The 27,688-nt window shown below is 38.8% G+C and overlaps 1 protein-coding gene across 1 annotated transcript in view; it reads right to left on the bottom strand.

Annotated features, from left to right (window-relative positions):
- The window catches only part of LOC103481634 (glutamate receptor ionotropic, NMDA 2C-like), a 59,519-nt gene that overhangs the window by 27,040 nt on the left and 4,791 nt on the right, over positions 1-27,688 (bottom strand). The window contains exons 2-7 of the mRNA XM_008437258.2: positions 19,753-20,107; positions 15,721-15,819; positions 6,478-6,543; positions 5,630-5,818; positions 3,976-4,316; positions 1,199-1,313 (exon numbers count right to left, since the gene is read on the bottom strand). Coding sequence (XP_008435480.1) covers positions 1,199-1,313; positions 3,976-4,316; positions 5,630-5,818; positions 6,478-6,543; positions 15,721-15,819; positions 19,753-20,091 — 1,149 coding nt within the window. The 5' untranslated portion in view covers positions 20,092-20,107. The remainder of the gene's footprint in view (positions 1-1,198; positions 1,314-3,975; positions 4,317-5,629; positions 5,819-6,477; positions 6,544-15,720; positions 15,820-19,752; positions 20,108-27,688) is intronic.

Here is a 27,688-nt window from a genome sequence, read left to right as displayed (position 1 = left end):
GTGTGTGTGTGTGTGTGTGTGTGTGTGTGTGTGTGTGTGCGTGTGTGTGTGCGTGTGTGTGGGTGTGTGTGTGTGCGTGTGTGTGCGTGTGCTGCAGTGTGTGAAAGGGAGTAAAAACACTGTAGAGTGCATGGAAAGGTTGTGAACAACAAGAAAGAGATGTCTCCTCTGCAAATCAAGAAGGCATTTGAATAATGAATTTTGTGTCCTCTTAAACACACAAGTGCACCGCAATGAATTAGAAATTTAGTTTAAAATGTCAAGAATTCAATTAAAAACACRTCAGCGTTCTGTAGTTTATGCATTCATACTTGGTTGTGGTTATTTTTTCACTATTCTGTGAATCTATAATCTCTTAAATGGACTTTTTAACCTATTGAAGGGTCTCCAGGGTTTGTTACCTGTCCAGCATGTTAACAGGGGTTTTGCACACTACTGAGTGACACTCACTCAGTAGTGTGAGTCGAGGTTATTAGAACAGTATGAGTTCTACTGTTATAATTCAATTACTGAAAATTAAATTAAAGGGAAAGAGATATCTTCAAACTATCTCTCCGTATTCTCTAGATGAATCAGAGAATACATTTGGAGACTCCATCTTTGCTTTAATTGATGTTCCAAATGATTGACATTAAGAGCTTTTAGAGCTCAAAGCATCGTGATGAGGGAAGCGTGCTACATTTTAAGCAAGTGTGTGTTTGTATTGCAAAGTCTGTATTTTATTTGCTAAAGCTGAGGCTTGTTTTTAACATTTTTAAACCTGCAGGTGAAATAATTTAGAAAATGTTTTCAGTAGTAGCTGGATTACAGACAGGCACAGGCATCAGCAAGCAGAAACATGGATGAAGAGATGCTCTCAGGGCCATATGGCTCAGGGTGATGGCACATTTATATTTAGCCTTTTAAATTCTGTAATAACAATAAAATGAATCCCAAATCTAATTTGAAATTGCTCCCTAAAAGGAGTTTTTTGTTTTCACTTGCATCTAATTTGAACATTAAAGTAAAAAAAAAAAACGTCCGTAATGTTGGTGAATGCAAATATCAATTTCTTGCACAACAGTTATATATCTGAGGCAGATTTTTATTATGCACCAACACTATGGAGAACAAGGTAAACACCCTTAAATCTGAATTTTGGTGCCACAGACAAGTTTTCATTAATCAGCGTTTGATTCATGGTCATGCTGCTGTTTACCTTGTCCCACAGTCTCTCCCGGTCCAAAGCAATGATGACCATAGAAGGGTTGGATAGAAAGCCTTGATTGTTGAATGACAGGTCTTTTTGTTCCCACGTTACATTCAGCATGTGCCTACATGTCCAACAGAGATAAAAGCACAAAAAGTAAGCAATCAAAGGGCGTAGCTTTAGCATTCCACGCACTGGATGTTCCATATTCATTTAAACCAACACACGCTCACAACAACCTGATTCTAATCAAGCCTAAAGCTTTCCTCAGAGGGTTTAATTTAATGTCTTGGACGGGAAGCAGCTCATCTTAGTTGATTGGTTGAATGTCGGGATGATACTACTAAATGGTCTTGATACTTTTTAAGGTCTAATTTCAGGACAGACTGAGTTTTGAACAATTAATCCGCAGGCTGATTTAAAATTTACAACAAATGTAAAAGAGGTGCAAACAATGTCTTTTCAACAGCGTTTACGCCACGTTATGCTCTGAGGATTTCATAGCCTGTCCAGTTGATCTCAGCATGTGAATTCATGTGATGAAGTGACTGCTTGTTGTTATTATAGCTACTATTACACACAGTTTGTGCATGACGTTGACTATTTACCTATTCATTTGCCCCTGCGGATTGCCATTTCCTCTTTTCTTCCCTTCATTTTGTCTTCATAAACCAACCAGTTTCACATATTCACTTAAAATTGTTTTTTAAGTAAAACTGATTTTTTTATTAGCAGTTAAGCATTTTTTTTTAATATAACTGAAGAGATGGGTATGGAAAAACTTGCCCAATCTCACATGTAATTTAATTTATTTGTATATTATTTTCCATGACACCCAATTTTCATTCATTTTGGTTTTGATCGGGCAGATCCAATCGAGTAATAAGGCCGTGTTTAGGGTGGCTGTCATACAAGCAGTTGTCTGGAAATCAGGAGATTTGGAGTGGATTCCAGCTTTCTACAACATGTTGATGGCACTCAACCCATCGGATCTGTTGCCACTTGATCTGTGTATAATGAGTGAGGTATGTAAGCATGGCTGAGTGAATGTGACTCAATGTGTAAAAGTGCTCTTACGGGTCTGTCAAAAGATTTACTGGTAAAATACATTTACCTGTAAAAGACATTTTTAAAGTCTCCAGTTGTTAACGCAAGTACAAAAGATTGGTACTAATAAACGTATTCCAATACACGGATATATGATACTTTTTGTTAAATACCTCAATAAAAAAAACTGGAGATTCAATCTACTGATTGAAGTGCCTTTAAAAAAAGCTTTACAAAAAGCTTGTCTGAGAAATTACCATTACAAATAACACAACCGTGGATTCTTAGATTTCTAATACCATTGCTAAAATCGCATATTATCTTGTTTCGAGAGCTCAAAACTGCAAAGACTTGAGTGAAATGCAGCACTGCTTCAATTTTGAAACTGTACTATCTATGTTTAAAATGTATTTTGAAGTATAAAAGGAAGTACTGTTTGCTTTGACAAAATGTATTGAAAGAGTCGCAGATGGCCAAGAACCCCTTGTGTTCTGACAAATTTAAAACGTTCCTACAAAATCCTGTTAATAAATATACATTTTAGAACTGCTAGATTGGCTTAGTCCAAGTCAAGCGGTGAATCACAGTCAAATTTCTGACTGACAGTTGTTTAACCTAAACTTGGTCTGTCAGACAGCCATGGAGAGAAAAAGTACATTTATCTGCATCTGACTATTTCGTGCTATATTTTCTGCTTCTCTTTTACTCACTGTTTATCACGTATAATGCATCAGAAAATGTACTCAGACTTGCATTTTTCAAGAGAAGGTTGCTAGYACCATACAAACACACTGCTGTCTGCTGCTCCCATTCTTAAAAGCCACATCCTTGTGACTGTTTATCGGTAAAACATAATTGTAATCTCCATCCATCCATTTTCTTGCACCCTTGTCCCTCAGTGGGGTCGGGAGGGTTGCTGGTGCCTATCTCCAGCTAAYGTTCYGGGYGAGAGGCAGGGTTCACSCTGGAYAGGTCGCCAGTCTGTMGCAGGGCAACACAGAGACACACAGGACAAACAACCATGCACCCACACACTCACACCAAGGGGMAATTTGAAGAGGCCAATTAACCTGACAGTCATGTTTTTGGACCATGGGAGGAAGCTGGAGTACCCGGAGAAAACCAACGCATGCACAGGRAGAATATGCAAACTCCATGCAGAAAGACCGGGGCTGKGAATTGAACCCAGAACCTTCTTGTTGCAAGGCAACAGCTCTACCAACTGCACCACTGTGCAGCCCTATAATTGTAATATCTTTAAATGTATATAGAGGTATCACAAAACAAAGGCCAGTAAGAATCCACCACTTATGCAAAGTAATCACAGACTAGACACAAGCAAATTGTGAGCGCTGTGAGAATACAGCAGCTCAGCAGGTAACAATGCTGCAGCCTGAATCAGCTTTGAAGCTTCCCATCGGCAAAAGACAAAGGGCAATTTCAAGGTTTTATTCAAATGGATCTTGGCTGCATTTGATMATTTTTTGTTCCAAAATAACATAATTAGACAAGTCAAACTTGACTCTGTTTAAAATAATTATGACCGGTATTCTTTTTGTATCTTGGCTCAGTAGTTTTGATCTGTACTGTGACTTTTTTGGCAAATTTGAGCATCATTTTATATCATGGCGCAAACTTCAAAACAATATTTAGATCATCCGATGTAAGACAAAGGGAGAGATGATTAAAAAGTCATGCTGTTAAAAAAATAAAGAAGTGATTAATTAAACATGCCCCACCTGACCAGAGTGTTGTTCTCTGACTGTTTTGCTGGTTTACTGCAATCTCCATGTCCTTCGGGAATGAAACCATAAACCTTCTTGAAACTCTCTGCCCCTTTGGCTACGATGGCGACGCCCTCCCTTACTCTCTGCCGCAAGCTTTTCCTCCACTGGTCCGTGATCACACCGATCACACCTACTGGGAAGGTGGCAGGTGGAGGGCTGTTGGGGTTGCCTACGGCAAGGCTGGGGAGGATCCAGATGTAGCCGGGCCCCAGCAGACCCAACTCGCCTGCTAGACGAAACAGGTACTGTGCTTCCTCGTGGGAGCAGTACGCCAACAGGACCTGGGAGTCCAACTGCAAAAAGACAAGAAATCTGCTGTTTATGAAATATGCAGGACAYGGCATCAGATTTATGAACTTCTTCTGGTTCTTTCAAGTCAGTAATATYGCAGTATTCTGGATATTTTTTTAACAAATGGACAATTCAGGTTTTGAAATATAAAACCTATAAATGTTTCCCTTTATAACATGACACAATATCCAAAGGGTTTTTTTTGTTACACTTAGGACTTAAGATTTCAGCTCAAAACCTTTACAACAATTTTTGGTAAATTGTAAATTTTTGCACTTTGACAGTATAATTTGCCTGTCATTTTTATAAAAAATAAATAAATAAAAGGCCATTAACTTTTAAGAAAAGAGATTTATTTACAATAGCACCATGTATGCACTGTATTTCATAGTAATCGAAAAATAAAACAACAGAGATGAAGAAAAAAAACCATACTTCAGATACATGATTCACATGGACTATCTGATTTTTACAGATAAGCTGCAGTAAATGGCAACATTTCCAGTTTAATTTAAAGGTGCCAACAGTTTCTCCATGTTTCAGGTTTTCCAGGGCTGAGAACCAACAAAACKAAATGCTTCCTCCCTTTGTTTTCTTCCCTTTTAGAAACTAGGAGGGAATCAGTGAAACCTCATTGTTTCCACAGAAGCCGACTAACCCAGTGAAAATAAAAGCATGCACACTTTTTTTTGTCCTATTGTTCTAGAAAATCATTATTGTGACAATGTTTTACAGATAGTGACAATATTAAAATACAGGTCTGAATCCATAATAACACCAACGTTTCTTGTGTGCTGCATGGCCTTCAGCCTAATTGAGTCTAGTTGGGTTCAGAGATTCCTAAATCAGAYGGACTGATTTTGTGGTGACAAAAAATTAAAAGTTGTGTCACTAGTATGCACAGTGCTATGAAAAAAAAAACACTTTCCTTCTCCCAGATTGCTCTGTTGTTGTTGCATCCAAAATGTTTCAACTCAAAAACATTTGTTGACACAAAAATCAAGATGTATTGTTGGCAAAAGATAAATCAAAGCTCCACCACCTTAGTGTTACAATGGCTCTCRCTGTGGTTCAACAAAGTMTTAAAACCTTATAAATTGGTTCTGTATCTTTGATAGTTGTCAATTATTGTTTTCCCCATCTAATCTTGAATGAATTTCTTTGGATTTTGCATAGCAATTATAGCCTGGAAAATGATGAGTTTGCTCCATGCTTAAGAACAAGAAGAAAAAAAACTATGGGATTCATCTGCTTTCCTATCTCATGCAGTGTAGTTAATGTTGAGAAAAATATGCAAACGGCTTTTTAACTTTACCTGCTGCAGCATGCGTTTGGTCTTCAAATCATTGGCACCAACCGACATTTCCAGAGACATGATATCCTGCAGATTCCAGAGAAAGTAGGATGTGTCTGTGTAGGACTGAACTATATCCACAAAGGTGTCGTAGCCCGGCATCAAGCTGGTGATTACGGCAAACTCTGCCCAGTCATACTCCTCCAAGATCTGACAAAGACATGCAAAGGCAAAGGCAGAAAATTACAAATATGATTTGCAGTCTAGTGACTGATTTTTTTCCCCCCATTAGTCTTTATGAAATAGATCAACCTCAGTTAGATTAGCAAATACATCTGTACATATGACTACGTTTGCAAGGCACTGTAATTGTTTCTTTTGGACCAAATTGTGGGATCTGGTTGTTTTACATGCTGCAGAATTACTAAAGTGTTCCATAATTTCCCCACTGATCTAGTTTGTCAAAATGAGCTTCAACTCGACAAATAATTATGCCCTGCATGATTTTCCGTACTTGTAAATATAACAAAAGTTGTTGAAAATATTCTGCAAATGTCAGCGAGGTGAAATTAGGGTCTGACAGATTTTACCGGGATTGTCCAATTGACTTGGAAACATGTTTTACAATGATGTTATCCAGTCCCATGAGAACATTTACAATCTGCCATAAATCCAGATTGTACGGGTTTGTGGAAATTGGGCCAGGACTTCAAATCAGGGATTCCCCACAGKCTCTTGGGATGTCCCTTCATGGTGTTAATCGGCCTACGAAGACCTCAGGAGTCATGATTGACCCTTTAATTAATTGTTATGATAACCCTTTTCTTTCTCAAGGGTAGAAGAACGATTTGGCTGATTGACTTTTGTACCTTGAACATGCAGATGACCTGCTGCTCCAAAGAAGCTCCCATCTGTAGAAAGGAGGATCCTTCAGCCTGTAAARAACAAACAAAATGTACTGATACAGTTCTATGAGTTATCATGAATGCTATCATTTCTCATGTTCTGTTGACTGGACTCCATCGTAAGGCTACAGTGAGTAATTTGACTGCCTTGTATTATGTCCAGAATAAAGAGGTCGACAAAAGTTCAAGAAAATACCATGAATGAATCTGAACCACATTTTAAATGTTGATCTTAGATGAATTAGGTCAGTAATCAAACAATGTTCTAAACATTACAAACAATAGACTTCTAGCTATCGACTTACAGGCAATAAACATCTGCTGCAGCACGTGTCCTCCAGCAGTAATGACACAAATACAAGTGATGCTTTACATGATGAACTTCTGCTCTGACTATAAATATTGCATTTTGCATATTTATTGATGCATTCGTTTTACAGAAGCCTGGGATTTTTCATTTTCTGCCTCAGTCTTGTACAAGTGTGCTCAAAGTGCAAACACTCAGTCCTGCTGCTCTCTTTCTGTCAAAAAGGGGAGGTCCAACGTTGTTCATGTCCGCGTGTTTGCATACATTTAAATACCGGCTCAGAGTGCATTGACAGGGGAGGGCTTGTTAAACACATTTAACAAGCTTCAGCGTAAAAATGGCAACAAGAGTGAGGGGAGGAGAAATAAATGACAAAGTGGAAACATGACAAGGACAAATCGTGAAGCATGAATCATGTGTATTCTTGTCATCCAGCCGTCAGAACTGAAGACACTTTGACAAACAGGGGTGCGTCTAGAAAGTTTTTTAAAGAGGGTACCAGATGGAGCCACTGGTGGCTCACCAAAAGATTCAATTAACTTTTTAAAAATATATTTATGATGTGTTTTGAAGTGCTTAATATTATAGTATGAATAACTGTTTATCACATACAGGCTCTGACAAAAATATTAGTAGTTCATATTGGTTAATAGTATTATTGAAGCCCCAGGAACACATTATACAGATCACAAGCAACACTGAGGGGTGAGTCTATAAAATAAATTCAAAATGTACTTTTAGGTAGATTTTATATTTGTTTTGTGGACATCACTGGCTTAACGGTTCTTTATAGGTCAAGACAAATTTCCCCAGAGGAGCCAATAAAATAATCTTCCTGCAGTCTATCCATCTAAGAAACGTTGCATTCCTATTTATTCAAAAAATATTATGCAGGTACGATGTTAAGAGGACAAGCAAATAAAAAGAATCATTTTGTCACGTAAAGGAAGAACATAAAACCGAGTCGTAATTAATCAGAATTTCACCTTTCACAACTAAATTAGGTTGCTCGTAATTATTGTTTGAACAGACGTGTTCAAACAATAATAGTGCAAACATGAATTAACCAAATCATGTCAAGATTTCAAAGCAGGCAGTGCTGATGAAATGTTTTGAATCTCTCAAAGGATTTTACATCATTAACTTTTTCAGAATCATTTGGAAGGAAATCCCATCAGATAGTACATATTTTAAAAAAAACTACAACTGTGTACACTGTATGTAAACATAAAGCACACTGTAGACATACTATTTTTATTGCTTCTGAAAATTCAGAATTATATGCAATAAGATTATCATGTATTCAAACAATTTGCAAAAGCTGAAATGGGTATAGTGAATTTGAATTAAGGCAACAAAGTAAACAAACTTAATTTGGTTGAAGCCTATTTAAATAAAAAGCGACATCCTCAAGTTTTTCTCATGCTGAAATTATTTGCCCTCTTTTCTCTGGGAGTTTGTTCTGTTTTGTCCAGATATGGCATTCAGATTTGGAGTATCAGTGAACATCTATTTTAAAGCCCCATTCAGAGAGACTTGGGTCACTGCCTGACTTTGTTAGAGTTGTCTCACAGCCAGCTGTATATTTTCTGACGGCATAATTTTTAGTCCATTTCCTCCCTTCTCTGACCAGTCTGATTATCACATCACTGCTGCAGAAAAACACATATGCATGATTCAGTGCATTCTGTAGTGTGGAAAGTCATTCATGTTGGAACATGTCTTTCAAAAATGCACTCAGACAGTCACTTGCCCATGCAGTGAATAAGGCCAGAGCTATCTGAGCATACTGGCAAAACTAATGTAAAGATATGAAAGTATCCAAAGTCTGTGCTTCATATGCAATGACCTTTTCACCTTCAGACTCGCTGACCTAATGAAGAAGCGGGGTGGTGGGATGTAACTGGATGAAGCGACAGTGAAGAAGCTTGCCAATTAATTATGAGGGATCAATGAGGAACCTATTTTTTGTGTTGTGGAGATGGGAAAGAAAGGGAAAGAGGGGAAAAATAAAAGTAACGATGTGGGTAGCACAGCAAGAAGAGGCTGAATACAAATGCACGCAGTGGCGCAAAAAGTGGGTATGCAGCGTACACAGCGTATGCAACGCATAGGGGCGCAGCACCAGAGGGGGCGCCAAAACCCAGTCTGGAGGGGGCGGCGTGCCAATAATGTTTTCCCATACACTTTAGAGCACCTTACGCTCCTTCACCTCGCACACATAATAAGGTAAATGTAACGAGTTTTACCCTTCACGTATAGTCGCTCTGGTGTGGGTATGGGGGGGTGGAGCGAGTGAGCGAGTGAGCGAGTGAGCGAGTAAGCGAGTAAGCGAGTGAGCGAGTGAGCGTCGCTCCTTCAACCTGACATTTGACATTCCTTCCGGGGGGTCGCCGATTTATGTTTTCGCATCCACCTAAATAATGTGTAGTTGCGCCACTGAATGCACGCCACACTTTTCAGCTCTTAAATTGTAAAAACATTTGAAAATGATGTGCTATTTCCTTTCAACTTTCCACTCACACAGTACTTTSTCACATAAAATCTCTATAAAACACAATTTAGTCTATAGTTGTAACATGACAAAAGATAAAGTTCAAGGATTCAAGATTAGAAAAAAAAAGACATTCAGCTGTGTTCGGGGTTGTTGCAAAGAGTCCAGACACTTATGAGAAGAGGATTTTGCGTTAATTTCACTAAATTTATAAAAATATTCTCAATTAGTTTTTTTTTTTGTTTTTGTTTTTTTTTACTCTGTTCTCTTTTGTRTGTTTTAATATTACAGTAACACAGAATTAAAAGTGACATTTAGAAAACTTTGAATTCTCTAAAAAGAAATATGCCTCACTATCTAGACAGTCTATCCCAGCCTCAAAGTTAACAGTTTGGGGATCTAAGCAGGCTAATGTTGCTGCAGGAGCAGGAGCAGGTCTGTGATGTAACAAGGTGTAAGAGAGCATGCAGGGCTTCGACAAGTTTTCATTTTCTGAATTTGATTTGTTAACAGGCAGCTGGTGTAAGAAGATGAACATCAGCGTAACATCAGTATTCTTAATAATTCTGAACATGTGTTTGTTCTGTGAGTCAAATATAGGAATATGTGAAGAAGCCGTAATCGTACGTTTAAGAAAGAATGCATTGGAGAAGAAGTTAAGCCATGGAGCACCCCTGGGGGCGAGGTCTCGGATCTTTTCTGTCTGTTCGAGTCTCATAGGTGACTACCTGTCATCGCTCCCTTCTGTTGATTTTTCTCTTTCCCACAGTTGAGAGCTTCTGCAAAGCCCAAGAGAGCGCCGCAGCCTGAGGACTACCGCAGGAATATCAGAGCGAGACTCTTCCTCGCTGAATTTCCGCAAGCTTTATCTCTGTCTGAGCTTGTTTTGAGGCTCACCTTCGCAGACAAAGTGGCAACCAGACCACTGGCTGGGCTTTGCGTCAGAATAGCTCGTAAAAAAAAAATAGCAGAACACAGGCATGTCAGGCTGTTACTAAATAAATAAAAAATGGACTGGCAGCTGGAGTTCACCGTAGTGCCCTACTTCAGCTGACATATGAGAAAACTGCTGAGGTGCATCATTTTAATGGCTATTAGACATGTTTGAGCTTTTACACAAACTATTAATCTGATAAAACCTTTGGTCTGCTCGCTTTTATGTCCGTCTAATTAAAGCGAAAATCAGACTTATTCCAGGATTTTCGCTTTCACTCAGCCGGTTGTGAATTCTAATAGGAATTACAACAAAGTGACCTTCTTTTCCACATCTGCCTCTCACAGGAGCACATCCATACGAAGAAACAAGAGTTCGCCCTCCCCTCTTCTCATCTATCCCTCCCAGCCGTTGCGTTGCCGCCACCTTGGCAGCGCGGCTGTCACACGCAGGCGTAATTAGCAGTCTTACTGCAGGAGCGTATGGTAATGTGACAGGAAGACCGTGGACATGGTGGCTGCTCGCATACTCCTTCCCTCCTGGGGGGGTAGCTTTGTGCTGTCGAACTTCAGGTGGATCTTTTTTTTGCAATTGACTGCATTGATCCGTTTGTGATTTTTAAGGAATAAAACTGCGATTGTTTTCGGTAAACTGGGTCACCGACATTTCAAGAAGCTTCGCTTCGTGGATAGAGAAGCAGGGTTTTACAATAACCATTCCAAAAAATCTTTGCCAGACTCAGCATGATATTTTGAGCTTTTTTTTTATTATTCAGATTTATCTATTTCATCTGTAGAAGTTGCAATTTACCACAGAGTATGTTTCTCTAGCTAAGTATACACATTTTCTCACCACATCACTTTACTCAGACTTCTGACTTTAGTTATTTTGCCAATATACAGTCTGTAGCACACAATAAATACAATGGTTGGAATGGATTGTTTCAATTCGAATATTGCCGGTGAAACTATCAATTGATTATGCAATTAAATTAGAAACTGGAAATAGTTTTATGAATTATCATCATGTAGCTAATCTTAAATAAAAACATTCCTTATGTAAATCTGCTGCAATTTGCAAGCTCCTGGTGGAACTGCGAGTCTGCAAAAGCCTATAATACAAACTACTCAGTGCAACGCTCCAAAGAAGAGTAGTAAACGGCATTGTAAAGGAACGCTGTTGTGATGACATTCTGAAGACGGAGCAGGAGCTCCTTAAAGAGACAGACACCCAATTTCAAGGTGTCAAATTGTGAAGTCGAATTTTGTTTAAGCTAAGTTTGATATGTCCAGCTTTTTCTTAACAACTGAAGGTGACATGGTTAATTGATTGTGCTAAAAATTACACTATGTTCCTGGAAAACACTGTACATTATACCCCAGGACACCCCTTTAAGAATACATACATAATCATATTGCTTGAACTTTTTGTTACATTACAGCCACAAATGTAAATGTATTTTCTGGTATTTTTGGTATTTCTTTGTATTTTCTTTTTACAATAGACAAAGTAGTGGAGGGAAAGTTTTAAAGACATTTTGCGAGTGAAGTTCTGAAGGGTGCTGCGCTTCCAAAATATTATTGCACCTTTTCATGCAATAATAACAGTAAGTCATTTCTAATTCTTGCCAGATTACAGTTTCAAAAGTATCAGGTTATAGTTTCTTGAAATGCTTAAGCATCAAACTGATACAAATTTGGTTGTGACTAAACATGGTGGGATATGTATTTAAGTGACTTTTGACACCTGACCTTTAAAATATACAAAACCACAATGCCTGACTCCATGCATATGCTATTACATTACCAGTATGACTGACAACTTCATTAAACTTACGAGAGGCCAGCTGTCACGCTTAGGGGTGACTTGGCCATTATCGTAGTTTCTAGCTTCCAGTGGGAACGCTGTGCAGCGGCTCCGATTTTTTTTATGACCTCTTTATGAAGCCTCTGCTTTCTGAATTATGAGGGCAAGGATGAGCCAAAATGAAGGGGAGGGAGGGGTGGATTGAAAACATTCAAGAACAGAAGGTTAAACAGAGAAAGCAGGTCAGTTTGACCACATAAACAAACCAACAACCCCCTCAAAAAAGAAACAAACACCACGATCCAGTTAGAGGCGTCTAGCTCCTTGAACCAGTGCAATCCAACATCTCAAGTTTAGTGACCTTCAAATGTAGCTAGCTCTGAGGGCATACATTTGTCCCTGAAGCAACTACATCATCCACTTTGTTAGCAGATACAGTAGTAATAGTAGCTTTATTTATTCTCAGTTTTGTAATCACAACAAGAAGTACATTTTAGTAACTTTTGCTGAAGCACAGATGCTTCTTTATTTTAAAATATTGTGAACAGCAAAGCTTGATCTTTCTTTTAGTTAAAATAATAAGAAAGATGAGGGCTAAAGCCATGTTGCATTTTGTTCATTCATCTAAACTCACTGGCCAGATCATAGAGAAATAATCAGATACAGTCAAGATGCCCATGATAATTATAGAGGAGCTGCAGAGATCCAAAGTTCAGGATTTGGAATTTATTGACAGGACAACTAGTTGTGCGCTCAACAAATTTGGCCTTTATGGAGAGAAAGCAACAGAAAAGCCGTTCTTGAAACGAGTAAATTATGAGACCCATTTTCAACTTGCCTCAAGCAAAATCAGGGGACAAAGCAAACATGTAAAACTGAAGTGATCCAGTGAAATAAAACCAATACAAAACTTTTCAACTGCCCTGTAAAATACTGTGTGGTAGAAAACCATCACTGCACATCATCCTTATGACACAGTCCCTATAGTGAAACGTGGTGGTGGCAGCGTCACACTTTGTGGTTGTTTTTTTGATAGTAGAAAGCAGATGGAACAACAATCAGGGCAATTCTTGAAAACTTTTTACAGGCTGCAAAATTCAAGATTGGGGTGGTGGTTCGTTGCCCTTCCAGCAGAATATAAATCATAAACATACAACCAGATACCTTTATAGATTATGCTTGTTTTCCATTATCCCCTACTTTGTTTTGATCCAAAAGGGTCTACCTGGGACCTTTGGAAGAGTGTTGCCATAATTTATCCATCTGTGGAATATTTTAGCAGTTAAATGAAAGTTTTGTTTTACGTGCTGAGGTTTCTTGACGTTTTCTCCATAACTCCCATGATGACCACACATCTGGAGGCAGCACCCTCTAAGGATCACCCAACACGCTACCAGGACTGCCAGCAGCTAAGAGCAGAGAAACTGAACGAGGAAACTTATCCAGGTTATGATTTCCAACTCCTTCGAGAGGTGCGTGTTTTTTCCTCTTCCCTCGCAGGGCCCATTGAACAGTCTTTATGCCTTTTTCTCAGCCATTCCTCACGCTTTCTCATTTCCTCCTCCTCGCTCCTGCTTGATGTATGTACCGGATGACAAAGGACACACTTCCTCTCCTCCCTTCAATCTTTTCATCTTTGTCTCATTCCCTCCTTCCTTGTTGTTAGCAATAGAAAGAGATCATTGAGACAGCAACCATAAACAGGCGGCCCGGGCGGCTGCCGCTTCTTTTTAAACCATCATCAAAGGCGTTCATCATCACCATCATCATCATCATCATCATCATCATCAGGCTATTGATAATTAAGTAGCATTGAGCTCTTTTATCCCTTAAGAGAATCGTGCGCTCATGCATGCGTCTTTCTTCATCCAATCCACCTGCCCCATTGAGCCAGACACTGCTGATAAGCTTTTGTCTTCCTATTGACAACAAACCAACATTCAAGGAAGGAAAATACAGTAAAGGTGGGAGTGTACAGGGATGAGTGAGGTGCTACACAGAGAGCTGTCACTAAACACTGTGATATCTTAAGAAAAATAGATTTTTATTTATTTTTTTTTACAAAACTGTAATGACAGTTACTGAAACTTTATTTTTCATTGGACACAGAGAAGATGCAACCAAAGATGGCAGACCGAATGAACAGAGAGACTGCAGACTCCTCATCAGCAAATGTTTTACAATTCCCGATTTTCAAGGGATCACAAAGGAGTGTCGGCCTCCGGCATATTTCCAGGGCACGCCTTAAAGAGTTTAGCAGCTGCATAAATATGAACTTAGTTAACCCTTGTATGTAGAAATGGGGTCCAACTGACCCCACACACGTAAAACTTGTATCATTTGCCATAGTCCTCTACGTTTACCTCAGTCCTTGCACGCACAAGGGTTAAATCTACATTTGTCAAAGAGTTTTTGCAAGAATAAAGAATATGCAAATTCAAACGACACAAATTAAGAGGGGAGGTGAACAAAACTGAAATAGAAAGCATAAAAGAAGTGTGAGAATGAGGATGATTGTTTCCCCTCACAAAAGAGAGGAGGGAGACTTATCAGTGAGACAGTAAAACGCTGCCTGCAGGCAGCTGTCAGCCAAGCTTCATCGGAGCATCTTTCTCCTCTCTCAGCCTCTAACTCACTCACTCTCTCACTCACTCTGCCTTTCCCACTTTGCCATCAGAATACAGTAAATCAATCAGCCCCCTGCAGCTCTGATGCCTCCTGTTTAATACCCATATATAACTTGACATCTGTGGATAACTTTTGATTAACAGGAAGCTGGTGAATGCAACACAGTTTAAAAAATGTGGAATCCATTATTTACAGACGCACAGCTACACTCAGTGTGGAACCCTCGCTGGTAGATAGGTGTGAGAAAAAATACTTCGCCTTGCCTCTCTGCCTGCGCGTGTGTGTCTTCTCATGTGTGACAGGGTTTATTTGCATGTGCTTCACTATGTGAGAGTCGGTTCTATAAATATGAGGTGCTCAAATGTGGCAGTTCAAGCAACTAAGGAAAAAGGTCAGATGAGCGGAAAGTGGGAGAAGAAGGGATGAATCCATTTTCCTGATTCAAAGTCGAGACAAAACAGAGATTAAAAATCCATCTGGTGTCATCAATCTTTTCTTTACAATAACTACACAGCTCAGTGCTTTGCATCTCCATTCATCAAGGAGACACAAGCTACATATAAGCAGAAAAAAAACCTGCCGCTCTCCTTTTACATCAGGATGATTGACTGAAGGCAAGATCGCCTCTTAAAGTCGTCTGTCTATGCAAAGTTTCGTTGCCAACAACTCAGACTTCTTCCCAGGCAGGGATTAAACGAGCTAACGAGGGTCGAAGGCTGATCTTTCACACGTCTTTATTGCTCATATCCAAATATTTGCATGCAGCAAGTTTCTTGCCAAAGTAGTTTTCACCGCTCTGACCTACATACGTTGTTCTAAAGTGAACAATGTCAATGCAAAGAGATCCTACGTAAGACAGGAGTCTGTGAAGAGCAAGCACAGCTTCTGACGTGTTTACATATTACACCAAAACACAAACACACCATATATATTCACCATTTTTGCATGCTCTTTTAAAACAACATCAGCAGTGGAGACTATTTGCCAGCGTGAATAGCTATATCATTCACGGACATCATGTCGGTGCACTGACAGTACCTTGTATGGAATAACAACTGCGGAGCCGCCACTGATGCCCACAATTGGCAGAGCTGTCTGTGTGGAGAGGAAGTCCAAGATTTGTGCCACTTCTGCCACCTGAGGAAACAGATGGAAATCACCTTTAAGACTGCTGAATGAGAAACTGAAACATTTTTAAAAGTAAAAAAAAAAAAAAAAAAAAGTCCAGAGATATTTGAAACCAGTGTAAGCAGATTTAAAATCATTTTAGGTAGGATGAAGAAACACACACAGAACCCAGGAATAGTAAAAAAGTAAAGGTGGCATCAACATTTAGAAAATGAGCCGTAACACATCTTCATGGGAGACTTTTAATCTCTTGCGAAATGGTTAAAACTAGAGCTGCACAGTTGTTCCATTGTTGCCTTGAAGCTGGAGGGATTTGAGGTCAACACCTGACTGGGATTTTCTGTGTGGAGTTTCCATGTTCTCGAGATAATTTGATTTCCTCCCACAGTGCAAAAAGATTACTGTGAACTGACTGTAGGCATGAGAACGGTTGTGTCTCTGTGGTATCCTGAAATGAACTGGTAAACTGCTCGGGCTGCACCCCAGCTCTTGCTCATTGACTCCCAGCGAGCAGATTAAGAAAATGTGTGATTAGCTAAATCGATTAACAGTCAGGAATCCAATCATACACTCGCAACCAAAAGAAACAAACTGGAATTTGGTGCTTATGCCTTGTAGGTGGGTGCTGGTCATTTTTCCCATTGCTCCATTTTTATATCTTTGTGGTTTAGGTTGTTTCCTTTCTAAACAAGTTGGGTACAAAACAACCAAAGGTGCCATCTGCCATGGGACATTTTGTTCAGACAAAGCATAGAATTGAGCAAAACGGGGTGATAAATCAGAGAAGGGACAAATATGCCTAACAGAACATTACCGATACTTCATAAAGTTTGATGGAGGTCACATTTGAGCTTGCATCATACCAGGTGATTCGAAACAGCTCTGTATGGCCTGCGATAGAAAATTGGCGGATGTCTCAAAATCATAAGTTGTGAAAGTTGTGAAATTATACACTCACTAACAAATGAAATAGACTTGATGATGCTTTGTAGATAGTTTCACCATTTTACACATTTGTACTTTTGACAGTTTTGTGCCCAGCTTTTCCATGATGGCAGGCGTGCTACAAGAAGGAGTCGTCTGCCAGGCATCGTTTTGTACTGAGTGACAAGTCCAACCCATCATTCCCTAAACCCTAACCCTAATCCATCAAAAATTTTATGTATATTTCAGTAACCTACTTATCTACTTATGGTCTACTCATGGCCCATTGTAAGTAAATGTTAAGTGACTTCAATAAATAACTTCTACCAGCAGAAGGTTGCCTTCAAAGAATTTAATCAAATGCTTGAATGGAGGTTTAGGTGCTTGCGTTGTGCCACTGCCAAGCATGTGAGGAGGTACACACTTTGGGAAGCTGTGTGGATGCTCTTAAGTTCTTTACTGGTTCCAAAACTGGGCCATGGCGATTTTTCTTCTCTTAATGCTCCATTAAGTGCTTATGTCCTCTAGTACTCATTTTAAAAAATGACAATAAGATGAATTGCTGAGATAAATAGTGTTAGTCTGAATTATCTCTTGCAGTATGTCAAATTAAAGAGCATTTATAATCTATGCCTCATTTGAGGTTATTTCTGAATGTGATCATATAATAAAATGTGTTGGTAACAGTTGTCACACCAGTCCTTTAAAATATTAAAAGCATAAAAATGGGATGGACTTAAAGGTGTATGTTTTTTTGTGGTTGTTGTTGTTGTTTGTTTTTTTCGACCCTGGCCACACCGTTAATGTGAAAGCTTGCTAAGTTGAAGAGTCTCCAGTTTACTTCTCAGTTTGTTAAAAAGGTACAACAACTGAACAAGATTAAGTAGAAATCAGTTCATTCTTTTAAAGGTTCATTCTTTACCCTCAAAAGAATACTTTTACAAGGTATTATATTGAGTCAGTCCTGAGAATAAAGCCATATGGCATCAATTTATTGTAATATCCTCATTAAGACATGTTGTATCTTTTACACTTTTATGGCATCTAATTGTCAGTTAGCTTGTTTTTAGAGAGATTTTGGTCTATATTTCTATTTTGTGCATCTAGTTTTGTGGATAATGAGATGAATAAAGGATCAATAAAATTTTTTTTGCCGTATTCTTCTTCCTTTATGCACAGAGCTACGCAAATATATCTCCCTAACAGGGAGATCAGCGTAATTCCCAGGCTCTACATGTATGGATTTGACTTCTATATTCTTTTTTAAAGTTTGCAAACCGAGGCTGAATTTGTGGCGATCACACCTGAAAGTCTTTCCTACGTCTGACTCAACAAAACACTTTTTCTTTTTTTTTTTTTCCCAGCAGTACGTCACCATTTAAGGGAAGTAAATCTTCTTGAATGGAGTTAAATGGAGGCTTTGGTTGGCATTTCTAGGAATCCTATTTATCCTCTGAAATGCTTCAGACCTCAACTTGACCTCCATAGATCCTTAATTACATCACGACCAGAGAAAATAGCTTCCTATAAGTGCTTTGCTGTAGTTGGGTTGTGGTTGGTCTGATTGTTTGCATTGAACGAGTGTTTCTACCACAAAAATAACATTTACATACATAGGGAATTTGTTTGACATCAACCCAGAGAATATTTCAGTTATTTTTATAAGCAAAGTTAAACTCTATTTTTAAACTACAATCCTCACCACAAGTGCTTTTTATTTTTATTGGAATTCATTTTGATGAGCAAGAGGAGCCATGACACATATACATTAGCCTTTCATTAATTGTTAAAAGTAGATTTTATCTTTTTTTTTTTTTTTTTTTTTTACAAAAGTACATCGAGAATTTACATTGATCACAAATTAGTTTGTCTGCAAGAAGTGATCAGGTTTATTTGACTGAAAAAATGGGGTTGCAAAACAATACATTTGTAGAAATAAGTTGTTCCACTTGTTCCAACTTTGAGACACCTATGGTTCACACCATAAATAAAATGGCTGTCATAAGAAAAAGAAAGCTGTTGGTCTCATGGCAATGGCAGCAATTTATTATGATCTTCATATAAAAAAAAATCTGTGCTTTTTTTTTTTTTTGCTCTACAAAGCTTCCTCTAGCTCAGTGTTTCTCAACCTTTTTTGGCCCAGCGCCCCCCACCCAGCCTTTATCCAGGTCCCTCACCGTCCCCCACCAAAGAATTTGCAGGCTACTTTGCACTGACCATTATTTCATCATTAATATTACTATAACTATTGTAGATGTTTTGATTTTTATGTTTGTTTCTGTATTTATCATCAAAAATAATTTCCCAGAGAACAAAAAAGTCATGGGAATAGAAATTAGAGGTGTCTACGAAAAATGCAATGAACATTCAACTTAAAATCGGTATAGGCCTAACAGCAGCCAATCAGAGTGAAAAAATAATCTTATTCTTTGCCATTTTCTAGTTGTTAAATATTCCACAAAATGACCAGATAAAAGATGTTCAACATGCAGCTCTGCACAGCAACGGCAGGTCTCCTTCGCTGCCGCACAGGTGTAAACCCAGCGCGAGCGTCTTAGCGCTCATGTTGCGTTTAAAGGCGGCTCGGAAAAACAGGTCACGACGTGTGACAGAAGGCGCTAATACTGGAAATGCGGAAGCCCCTACTGCAAGGGTCTCCAAAGTCGGTCCTCGAGGGCCGGCCCGGCATCCTGCATTTTTTAGTTCTCTCCCTGGTTTAGCACACCTGCATCAAATGATGGCTTATTAGAAGGCCTAAGGAGAACCTTGACTTGCTGAGGAGATTGTTACTACCACTAGGGAGAGAACTAAAACATGCAGGATGCCGGCCCTCGAGGACCGACTTTGGGGACCCTTGCCCTACTGTATCAAATCGACATAGGAATAACAGAGAGTTGGCCACTCTCTGTTATGTTATTCCCATGCCGCTGGGACTGTGGGTAAGGATTGATTGATTGATTGATTGATCACTCCATGGTAAAGTCAGATATATATATAATGGAAAAAAAAGACTTTTACCTGAGCATCTGCACCTGAGCCCACATCGTCCTCAAACACCACCCCATGCAGCTTCTCCGTTGCCATCGTGTCGCAGAGATGTGTCAGCAGGTCCCGGGGGTTGGTGTCGTTGACGAGCACGGTCACAGGGCTAACTACCACTGGCAGATCGACGAAGTTCTCCCCACTAAGGCGACCCCTGACCTCGCTCTGATAGCTGGAGCCGCTGAACACTACCGCCACGTTAATGGACGAGTGGACAAGCAGTGGCCGAGCCTGCAGTGGGGGCAAGAGCAGGACAAGCAGGAACACTGGAGGCCAAGGAGTGTGAGGAGGAGGAGGTCTCCTGGGTATGGCCATGTTGGCAGCCTACTGCCTGGAAAGGAGAGGAGGAAGAGGAGGAAGAGGGAGGGAAGCAAAAAGAGCAACGGTCACACATTCAAGCTGCATTACATTTCTGATGTTTCTGACACGAATCTTAATCCGACCCTATACATCCAACCCTTATTTCTCTCCCCTGTTTGACCCTTTTGTATGACAGTATTAGCCTTGAATTTAGACTCTTGTGTCATCATGAAATCTGTGCATGTATGTGTGTCAGAGTCAGTGTGCATGTAATCCTCCATAATCCAACCCCCAGTGTCATGACTGTAATCACCTCTTCATCTCTACACATCTCTGATTCAGCGCGCGCATTCACACATAAAGACAGGATGCCAGAATTATTGCACAGGTTCTCAATCCTCATCACTGAGATTACATTACATTACATTACGATACTTCAGACAGAATCTCTCCACATGGTGTGATTTCATCAGTCTGCCATCAGAAGCACTCAAAGTGACAACATGACACAAACAAGTACATTCAGAGCCTCATTAGACAACATCTGGCTGCGTTAAACGACTTTAATCAATTTTGAGAACATTTTGGCTCATGTTTATGAATGTGGTCAAGAATTGTTTTTCATTAAGTTGGTCCAAAAATATCTTTAGCAGGAAATGGGTCCAGTGACTGCATCATATTGCCACAATAAAACGATTAATTCTTGTTCGACCAAAATTCTAAATAGGCCGGCTGGATTTATTTGGACTTTTACGGCAGTAGGATTATCAAACAATGGGCAGTAGGTGAATGCTTTCTTTCTGTCTTTTTTCCAAACAACTTCTATTTAGAGGAAGGAAAACATGACTGTTTGGCTAATTGAGCTTGCTAAATTGTTTTTAGGTGTGACTGTGTGTGCATGGTTGTTTGTGCTGCATGGAATGAACTGGCAACACATCTAGGTTGTACCCAATCTTTTCACGCATTGACTGCTGGAAATGGGCAGAAACAGCAAACTTGCACTTCTTCCCTGCAGTGATTTTCACCTCAGAACTTTGACACAAATGGGAGCATACCGTGGGGTGTTAGCTTAATCCGTGTTTTTTTGTTGTCGTTGATCGTTTTGTGCTTCTTTTGATTCTCTGAATGTTTAATGAATTATGTTTACACTATCAACAGTCTATAATCACAAAATTTTCAAGTGTAGGCTCTTCCACGCTTTAATTTTAGCGACAGCGAGAAGAGCTTGGACCGAGATTGGAGCTTTTCTGTGTGGCGTTTGCATGTTTCCCTGCTGTATGTATTGGGTTTTCTCTGGGTTAATCCCATAGGCCAAAAATAACTAATGCTATGTTTCCTTTCTTAAGGAGTGAGTAAGTCCATGCTTGATTGGGTTTCTGTTATTCCTCTATTTTGGTTTGATTGATGACCTCAGACCTCAACAACTTCCCTATTAACCACCGGACATATGTAAGTGGAAAATTATTTATTGAGCAACTGTTACTTTATCTTGATGACCTTAGTTAGGGAACTACCACTGTTCAGTTCAACATGACTCGATTCTGCAATGCCACAGATGCCGAATGTTAGCATGTGGGATTTTGACCCATCTATTCATTCTGACATAATCCTAGTGTGGACTTTATGCCTCTACAATAACATCATCCTAATTCCTGCTTGGTTGTCAACGTTGAAGAGACATAAATAGTGCTGGATGTGGGCGTGTTTTTATGTAGATATTTTGCTACTTTTTCTAGTTGGTGTAGGGAAGGATTAGGGTTTGGATTTTTTTTTTATACAGTTTATGTGATATCAAAAGAAAAATCATGCTTGTTTTAGATAATTTATTCACTCTCTTGTCTGATGTCTGTTCCAGATCAAGATTAAAAGCTACATTTTCTGAGGCAACACACAGGATTGGATCTGATAGTAATTCTAACCATTGAGTAACCTAAATGTTTTATGTTTTACGTTTTACAAAGATCATACAAAAGAATTAGGCATCCAAACTAAAATTTAAACACGATTAGAATAACAAAGTGTTTATAATATGGTCCAAAACCAGAGGACAAAAGGAAAACTAAAAAGGCAACAAGAAGAAAAACCCAAAATTAATAAATGTAGTTTTTTCTTCAAAATCTGTTGAAAGTACAGGATAGTTTGGTGAAGTTGGTCAGTTTTGTAATCATCATTTCCATATTAATTTCCTTAACAATTCACGCCTTCGGAATCTGCATATGAATTAGGCTCCTTTCATTGGAACGTTTGCTGTTTGAAGATCGACCCCCGCGTTGGAGCAGAACCTTTGAAGCTTAAAATAAGGGAGATCTTCAGGTACACGGGCATATTTAATAGGTAGAACGGGATAAACAGTGAGTCGGTGGCCATCAGAGACTCTCCGCTAATGAACAACAGCTCCCAGCTTTGATTCAAAGCAACACAGAGTTAAACGTGCACCACCTCCTTCAACTCTCTTCACCAACCTGGCACACCAATCATTCATCTTAATAAGGTTTTCAGCTCCTGGGATTTCGGAGTTCATATGAAGAAAGATACAATTTGAAACCTAGAAGCAATCCGTTGTTATCAGAACCAGCCGGATGTAAGCAGCAAGTCAACGGTCAAAGATTGCCTAATTTGAGAAAAGTTTACAAAGGGCGTCTGAAATTGATGTTTTAAACTTTTTCACACTTTGCCTCAACACAATCCAAAATTTAATCAGAACTTTACGTGGCACAAAATAAAAACTAGCGTGTAATTGTAAAGTGGAAGTAAAAATTCACATTTGCAAATTGTTTAAACTTTTTAAAACCTGAAATGTGTGATGGACATTTGGGCTCACAGATGAAATATAATTCTGCCAGTTTCCTTTACAAGTCACCTAATTGGTGAATAGTTGTGTGCAATTTATCCTCAGTGTAAATCCAACTCTTCTGTGAAAACCTTGGAGATTTGCTAGAAAATATTAGTGAACAAGCAGCAATATGAGGGGAAGTTTAAAAGATTAGGATGCAAATTATTTTCCCAGCTACGAACATCTCAAAAAGCAATCAACGTTCAGTCCACCAGCTGCATATCTGCAAATCTTTAAAAACAAACATGGGTTTAATTAGAGAAGCAACCACGACACCCATTGTCACAGTGGAGGAGCTACAACATGTATCATTTTATGCACAACTTTTTGTTGGATCCTTATTTAAAATCCCCAATACACACTGACATTTGTCATTGTGGCAAAATATGAAAAGTCCTCTCAAGTTGTTTAGCTCTTATGGACAGATAAGCACAAACACATCATTTTAGCTCAGCCGAAAAAACCGCCCTCCATGTAGAGGTGCGGTTTATACAAGAGCTTTCAGGGAACAATAATGCACTGGTCAGTGTCAACTCAGAAGAGGAAAAGAGGAGAAGGAAGAAAATCTAAGCAAGAGGTCATTTTTCACCAAATCATCAATGTAGTTTTTGCATCGCTGTAGTTCCTGACAGAAATTCAGGAACTACAACAAATAGACAGAAGATCTTTCCCCACCTGAAATTCTTCTAAAATAAACCTTTTGTTGTTTTTCCTCATTCCACAAATAATATGACCGGCAGACAGTTCAGACATCATACACACAAATCTCTGTATGTAGACATCGACAGAGAGTAACAAAGCCTAGTGGACAGGATGGGAGGATGAAAATGATGTCACTCAGGATTTGCTGTTAAATGGACAGCAGAGKGGACTAGGAGATGTAAATTAGGCCTATAGATGGTTTGAATACTTTAGTATGAACTGAAAAGCATACTTTTGTTTTGACTATTGCAACATGCAAAACAATTTTTGATCTTTTGATTTGTGTCATTGATTCAGTAAAGACAGGGGGATTACAGTAGGAAATCCTTAACCTGGCATGTGAGAGGATTTGTCATAAAAGAGCAGTGGGGAAGAGGTTCATGAAAAGTGTTTGCAAAAGGACAAGGGCATTAAATGATTGGATGAACCATCTGTCTCCCTCCATCTGTAATAAGCGAATACCAACCAATCAGGCCAATGAACGGGAACGAATGAACCACATCAAATCCCTGTTGAGTTAAAACAAAAAAAAAGAACATACAGTAAAGGATTTAAACAGTCACTGCCTTTCCTGCTCATAGATGGACTTTAAACTAGACAGGATGGAGTATGCTTTTGTAAAGATCTCCCAAAACTAATACAAATAGCTGCACAAGTTTTTAAGTCGTTGCCTGAAGAGGAGATGAATCAAATTATGTCAGCCCAAAACCAAAAAGGAATCTATCTTACAGCAATGAATGCAACTTTACAGATCTCCCTTTCTATATTAAAATAAAGTTTAGTTTGATCTTATCTTTTTAGCCTAACAATACGGTTTATAGAACCAACAAAAATCTACACTTTTCATATTTTTACATTGCACAAACAAGCTTATTGAACCCTGGCCACAACACCTTGGTCACTACACTCAGATTTCGAGCCTGATCTCTAGTTTCTAGTTGTAACAACTGAAGCTGCGTGCTGACTCTAACTCGTCTAATTCAAAATACCAAAGAAGAAACAAAGAAAATGTAATAACTAAAGCATACAGCTAATTATACTGATGATAAAACAAAATACCTGCTCAAGCAAGCTCTATTTAAATGAAGACATAAGCATAACAATTCACATCAAATTACTGTCATTTCATCCTGAAATTAGTGAATCTTATTATTTTTTCTTCTGCGTATGAAACACAAAAATGAATCGAGACATGAATCATATCCGACACAAACCACAGATACACAATCCTACTAAACCACTGCTCATTTTTCAGTTACAAAAGTATGAAAATAACCTTATATTTGGATGACATTTAAAAATAAATAAATAAACTACATCAACTGTGACACGAATATGAAAATCACCACAGCTTATTTTGAATATTATTTGTTCATAAAGTGGCCATCATAAACAGATTCTTAAGTACAGCTGATGAAATCAAAAGGAGCAAATGATGCTTATGAAAAGACAAAGCTATGGCAAAAATAAAGAGGGGAGGTGAGAAAGCAGAAAAGTGTTTACTGGGTGGATCATTTGACTGGATATCAGGTCAAGTGTTCATTTCGCTGTGTAATCTGATTGCATAGTGCAACATAACGGGGTCAGAGATAAGCACTGTGTGTGTGGATGGCGAGTGTAGAAAGTAGAAGTTTGCTCCAGATTGCTTGCAGTTACAACATCTTACAAGACACGAAATCCACACATAAACTGCACAGCTTGAAAATGTTCAATTTTTAAGATGAGGCTAGTATGCGAAACATGCAGGAAACACCGATACACATACACCGATTTGCCAACTTCGAGACATGCAGATGTTCAATTTCCGCATGTGTTGAAGTTATCAGCATCTACAGTGGTGTCGGCAAACTGCATCTGTCATATTTCCTTCCAGCTTAATCATGCAGGATAATCCTAAATCTATACCTGCTCTGGCGTCAACAAGATTACAAAAATTGAGACTCACCTATAAAACGGAATAATGTATATAATCTGTGCAGCTGCAAAATCAAGATTAGTCTAAAATCTGTTAAAAATCTGCATGCTTCTTAAGATATTTATGGTTTAATAGAGTTTAATTTTTTTCTTGCTTTACTAAGAAAAAACTCCCATGTTTACACACTCCCATGATCAGTGTGTAAACTATTAGGAGTCATCCTGAAATGAGCAGAGAGGATGTAGCTAAAGGGATGAGCATCATCAGAGAATAATCTACATGTCTGCCTTGAACCTTGGTTTTTCTTTTTTTTTTTCTTGCTTCTGATTTGAATACATTAATTGGGAAGAATGAATTAGTAGGCTTAGACTAACGTAACACACAGCCGTCTTCCTATCAGCGTGCAGTCGCCACAGCACTGTCAGCTGCATGGAACATCAGAAATCTCTGAAGATGATTTATGCAGACTTGAGGTCTAAGAAGTCCCAGTGAGAGCATTTATTCTGTAGCTACCCTTCTTAAAATCCTTGGGCGAAGTCATACCGTGCAATTTTCGATCAAGTCAGGTGACTGATTTTCTTCACGCTGTAAACTATGCATCCCTCATGATTAGGACTTTTAAAGTCCAAAGTAGTTTCATTCAAAAGATCAATTTTATACAACATGATAGTGTTCTCCAAACACAACCCCAGATTCATCTGACTGGTCTTTATCTAGAAGCTACAGCTGTCTCCAGTCACTCTGTCAATCACTGACTTATCAGTCTATGATGTAATTAGCTCTGGGCGATTGCACTAAATTTGTTTAACTTTTTTAAAGGTCTTTTGGCCCTACTGACCTTTATTTATCAGGAGCTTGACTGGAAGAAGGGCAGACAGAGAGACGAGAACATGCAGTAAAAGGCCCGAGTCTGGGAATTGAACCCAACATTGTAGCCTCTGTGTACGACGATTCCACTCTAACACTGAGCCACTTGGTGCCTTGATTTTTTTGAACTACCGATTTTTCTCCACATTTTCTGCGTGAAATCAGTTGTCATATTTAATGCTCTGCATTATCCATCCACGAGGAAACCAAGACATATTTTTTACAGCAACACTGTTCAGCTCATTCTTGAGGTCCTAAAGTGTCCCCATGTCAAAAGGGCAGACATAGTCCCTCCTGCTGGCTCAATTGTGATTAGGAGGAGCACTGGCTCCATTTTAACCTTATTTCCAAATGGGTTTTTAGCTTTAAAGATAAACAAGTCTATTGTAGCAAAGCAAGAGCTTGAACCCGAGGAAGAAGATCTTTATTTACTGGGCTATGTCCGATCCCTATCAATGGTAATGAAATGTTGACCAAGGACAAGACTGATTATACAAGCAGCAGATCTCACACATAAACATACACATGTCAGAAGGGAAATCTCATGAATTCTACTGAATTGAAACATTAGTTCAGAGCCAAAGATCACCTTCTAATTTGTTACACATCACATTCAACAGGCTGCACTATTCTTTGTCCTTGGGAAACACCCAAAACGCTGGAGTATCAGGCGTAAACAATCCAACATGATGAATATTACTGATTTGAGAATCTAGTGGTCCTGACATCATTCCAGCAAACTAGATCACTCTTAACACACCGCACATGGCAGGAATATAAGACTATAAATATAGAGATGTTACCTTTTATCTGTAGGGCAAAAAAAATAAGCATAAAAATCTTGCTGCGTGAACCAAGTTTAAGATTTTAAAAGCAGGAAGCTATGTGGATAGGGACTCTTTATGGCATAATGTTTTCTCTCGGTATTCACATTTTTTTGTCTGAGATTTTTTTTTTTTACTTTGCAATTCTGACTTAAGGGACAGACGTGCACTCCAAACTCAGAAGTAAGCAAAACACAAGGGAATGCTTTACTCCCTGGTTTCCAATTTACTGTACTTTGTTTTAATATCCCAGATCTACCTAATAAATTCAAATTCATTTCACAAAGTCACTTGTTTCATTTTCTTGCTGCTTTTTTCCTGAGATTTTCAAAGTGACAGTCTGAAGAAATTGTGAGCCCCTTGAGATATCTAAAAAAAAGGACTTCGACACTTACGACACAAGTAAAATAAAATGATTTCTTCTTACATTTATGGGCTATTAATAATCACTAAATTCAAGGATATATATAT

This window comes from Poecilia reticulata, linkage group LG19, assembly GCF_000633615.1.
Source record: "Poecilia reticulata strain Guanapo linkage group LG19, Guppy_female_1.0+MT, whole genome shotgun sequence".
Taxonomy (NCBI): domain Eukaryota; kingdom Metazoa; phylum Chordata; class Actinopteri; order Cyprinodontiformes; family Poeciliidae; genus Poecilia; species Poecilia reticulata.
Note: the sequence above shows the minus strand (reverse complement) of the source record. Positions and strands in the feature narration are given on the sequence as shown.